A 4,644-nucleotide genomic window follows, 5' to 3' on the forward strand; every position below is an offset into this window, starting at 1 on the left:
GATATTTCGTAAGTTCGCGTTCGTTTTCGTGTCCGACTTTACCATTTTCGTTTTCGTTTTCGTATTTCAAATGTAAAAATAAAAAACAATTTAGGAGTTTTTCGACCGTTTTCATCCTTAGTAATACTACTATCTCTGTCTCTTTCTAGGTGCAATCTTGATCTCCGTATCTTGACCAAATATATAGATAAAAATATTAATATTTTTTCAAAAATATATTATAAAAACATATCTCATCATAAATCTAATAATACTTATTTCATGTAACTATTTATATTTTTTATATATAAAATATAATTGGTTAAACTTAACATACTAAAATATGACACTATACTAGAACTGCATTCTTTCTATTACAGAGGGAGTAATCTTCTTAATTAATAACCACAACAAAAAGCATTGTAAAGTTAAGCTCGTACAGTAACCACAACAAGCTGGGATTACACAAACGTCACACACAAACCACGCTACCACCGCACAGCTTATATAAATCCGCTGTCCCCACGGCATCGCCACCTCCCATAGCATCCGACCCGTCCATCTGCCATCCAACGCTTCACCTCAGCACCGACCCCACCTGCCCCGCCACACAAGCGCCGACAGCCGCAGAGGATCCCGCGGCCACACCTAATCCACTCCGCCTGCACTGCGGGGCCCACCCTGAGCGCAGCGCTGGGAGAGAGAGGTCGCTTAAAACCCAAGCAATCCAACCAACCACGAGGGATTATTCATATCAAAATTCAAAAAAAAAAAAACAAATCAAAGCCGGAGGGAGAAGAAGAGTCGCGAAGGAAGGAATGGGGAAGGGCAAGGTGCATCCCTCGCCGTCGCCGGCAGCGGCGGCAGCGGCGGGCGGCGGAGCCGGAGGAGAGATGACGGCGGAGGCGGTGCTGATGCGGCTGCTGCCCGCGGCGGTGCTCGCGGCCGCGGCGCCACTCGGCGCCGAGGGGAAGGAGGTGCTGGCGTACCTGGTGCTGGCGTCGCTGCGGTCCTCGGCGCCTCCGACGCCGGTGCAGACGCCGGCGCGCGGCGGGGACGGGATCGGGAAGGCGGCGGGGGAGCACCACCGGCCGGAGCTCGGGTGCGGCTGCTTCGCGTGCTACACGGCGTACTGGTCCCGCTGGGACGGGTCCCCGGAGGCCGACCGCGACGCCATCCACCGCGCCATCGAGGCGTTCGAGGAGCACCTGGCGGAGGAGGAGAGGGACCGCGGCGGAGGGAAGGGAGGCGGGGCCCGCCGCGGCCGGAAGAAGCGCGCCGGCGCAGCTGCTAAGGACGCCGCCGCCGCAGGCAAGGAGAAGGCCGGCAAGGCCAAGGGGAAGGGGAAGGGGAAAGAGAAGGAGAAGGAGGTCGGCGTCGTTGACCCCCTGCCGCCGCTTCCGCTGCTGCATCCCGCGGGCGATCCCCCTGCTGCCCCAGAGGAGGCCTCGAAGGCGGAGGACGGCGCGGAGTACCTGTCCGCGGAGGACGAGAAGGAGGAGGAGGCTTCGACCGCGGCCGCCGGCGGTGACGACGAGAAGCGGCGGCGCGGGTGGGGCTCCGTGCTGAGCTGGAAGGCATGGGGCCTGTGGGGGTCCCACTAGTCAGTCAGTCAGCTCCGGCTCGGTATTTTATTTCTTTTCTGTTCATAAGTTAGGTTTGGTGGTGCTTTATTTGGTGCGGGGTTCTGATGCTCTCGTTGCTACTGCGACTACTGGACACCACTGGGGGGTTTAGCTTGCTTAGCTGCTGCAGGTCGATTTGGTTTGGTTGGTTACACTAGGCAGTGAGAATTACTAGTGTTGACAGTCAGTCTCATATGCCAAAGCACCATGATAATAATGGCGATGTCATGTATTCGAAATGTTTGTTTTGTTGATGCGGTGGGTCACGTGTTAGGCTCTTGTGTACTGTACATATACTACTACGCAGGCAGGCAGGGAGTGTGTGGTTGGTGTAAATTAATGATTGTAATATACTGTAGTAGTACTAATGTAAATGTGGTAGCAGTTTTTGTTTTGACAAATAATGTGGTAGCAGTTGTTGTTGGTATGACTATGCATTGCAATTTTCAAATGATAACGTGTGCCACTTTGGGTCAATGGCCTAGCCGCCTAGTTAGGACTTCGATTTGGACTGAAGTTTTGGCTGAATTTGCAGAGGAAGATTTCTGCTTGGGCAAGCGAACTTGCCATTGCCCTGGTCCAAACCGCGCGGGCTTGCCGTGAAAAGTCTTTGGGTCAATTTCTGTGTTTGATTTGAATCTGGAATGCTTTTGGCTGATGTCAACAGTTGGACTAGTGGACTGTGCCCAGAAATGGAATATGGGACTTGGGAAACCCTTTGATCATATGATTCGTTAGTAGTTATCCTTTTCTTGATCCGGTCAGCTAGGAATTGTGGCAACAACTAATGGCCAGTAAAGGAGTACTCCTATGTTCTTTGTTTGTGGGCTAAGGTCTTGTTTAGTTGCGAAAACTTTTTGATTTTCGGAACGGTAGCACTTTCGTTTTTATTTGATAAACATTATCCAATCATGAAGTAACTAGACTTAAAAGATTTATCTCGTGATTTACAGGTAAACTGTGCAATTAGTTTTTATTTTCGTCTATATTTAATGCTCTATACATGTGTCACAAGATTTAATGTGACGAGAAATCTTAAAAAAATTTTGATTTTTGGGGTGAACTAAACAAGGCCTAAGCGTCAGAGGAGGTACTACGTGTAGCACAAGTGGCATTGGCAGTGGCATCAGGTAGGTGCTTTTGGCCAATGTAATCTGTGTTAGAACTTAGAAGCAATGAAAGAACTCGGTGTCTCTACTTTCGACTTTTGGAGGGCCTTGTGGCTGCGTGGACGCGAGCAGGCCTCGTCTCTTTTCTGTTGAGCCGTATTTTTCCTTTCATAATAAACCAGCAACTTTCTAAAACAGCGAATAGGCCCGCTCGTTTCTGCTTCGGTTTGGCCTGCGACCTTGCGCCAAGTGACGTGTTGCCTGCCCAGTGGGCAGTGGGGAGTGGTGATGGTTGATGGATCACCCATTGCAGGGTTTTGGCAAAACGCCGTGGCTGTTTGTTAGGGCCTTGTTTAGTTCTTAAAAATTTTGGAAAATAGACACTGTAGCACTTTCGTTTGTATTTGACAAATATTGTCCAATCATGGAAGAACTAGGTTCAAAAGATTCATCTCGTTAATTCTGACCAAACTGTACAGTTAGTTTTTATTTTCGTCTATATTTAATACTCTATGCATACGTCTAAAGATTCGATGTGACGGGAAATGTGAAAAATTTTGCAAAATTTTCTGGGAAGTAAACAAGGCCTAGGTTGGTGAGGGCTCGTTTCTTTTTTTTTTCAATCTAGGCCTGTTTGGTAGGGCTCTCACTGGCTCTAGCTTCTTTGGCGTATTCACTGCTCATGCACTGTTCATTAGAGCTTTTTTTCTCTCTCCTATCTCCTCTTACAGAGCCCGTTGGAGCAGATGAAGCTAAAAAACTGGCTTCACCTGCTCCCACTAGCTCTGTGAGAGGTGATAGGAGTGAGAAAAAGAGCTTGTGTGAACAGTGCATAAACAGTAAATGCGTCAGAGAAATTGAAGCTGATAGGAGCTCTACCAAATGGGGCCCTAGTCTTTTACCCGTTTTTTATTAAGGCCTTGTTTAGTTTCTAGAAAGATTTGCAAAAAAATTCAGATTCTCCGTCACATTGAATCTTGCGGCGCATGCATGGAACATTAAATATAGATAAAAATAATGACTAATTGCACAGTTTGTCTGTAATTTGTGAGACGAATCTTTTGAGCCTAGTTAGTCTATGATTGGATAATATTTGTCAAATACAAATGAAAATGCCACAGTACTTATTTTGCAAAAAAATTTGGAACTAAACAAGGCTAGAACATGGATACAAGGGACTCCCAAGTAATTCTAGGATTACCTGTGGAATTCCATACACAAACAATCAGCAAAAATACATTGAGAGGGGGGGGGGGTGGAGGAACCTCCACTACAAACACATCTACCGACCATGCCTGGGAGGGTGAAGCAGTGGTGGCAAAGCATCAACCGATAGAAAGCTCAATCTCCACACAAAAGGTCACCAACAGAGGGAGGGTGAAGCAGTGGTGGCAAAGCATCAACCGATAGAAAGCTCAATCTCCACACAAAAGGTCACCAACAGAGGGAGGGTGAAGCAGTGGTGGCAAAGCATCAACCGATAGAAAGCTCAATATCCACACAAAAGGTCGCCAATAGAGGGAGGGTGAAGCCATGGTGGCAAAGCATCAACCGATAGAAAGCTCAATCTCCATCCGCGAGCGACAAGGTAGCTGCTACGGAGAGCAGAGCATCCATCTGAAATGTCCAGGTAGCCACTACGAAGGTGAAGGCGTCCGTGTCTACCAACAAGTAGGTAGCCGTTGCGAGGAAAAAGAATAGTAGACTAGGTAGCTGTTGCGAAGAAGATGACGATGTCTCCGCCAGCGACCAGGTAGCCGCTGCAAAGAAAACACGATCGCGGCAACACCAACACCCGAGTAGGCAAACCAAAGCGAATATGTTCTTGAAGCACACAAAGGCATAGCACATTGCGGAGCGGCTTCGGCAAGAGTAGCGGAAGGCGTGCTGCAGAAGTGCTCCGGCAATGCCTTCAAAAAGGAAATTGACAT

The 4,644-nt window shown here is 48.2% G+C and overlaps 1 protein-coding gene across 1 annotated transcript; it reads left to right on the forward strand.

Moving 5' to 3' along the window:
• On the forward strand, nucleotides 361-2,032 carry LOC8075804. The gene has a single exon (XM_002449465.2). It carries the CDS (start codon nucleotides 798-800, stop codon nucleotides 1,581-1,583), a length of 786 nt encoding a protein of 261 aa, XP_002449510.1. The 5' UTR covers nucleotides 361-797; the 3' UTR covers nucleotides 1,584-2,032.

This window comes from Sorghum bicolor, chromosome 5 (assembly GCF_000003195.3).
Source record: "Sorghum bicolor cultivar BTx623 chromosome 5, Sorghum_bicolor_NCBIv3, whole genome shotgun sequence".
In the NCBI taxonomy this organism is placed as follows: Eukaryota; Viridiplantae; Streptophyta; class Magnoliopsida; order Poales; family Poaceae; genus Sorghum; species Sorghum bicolor.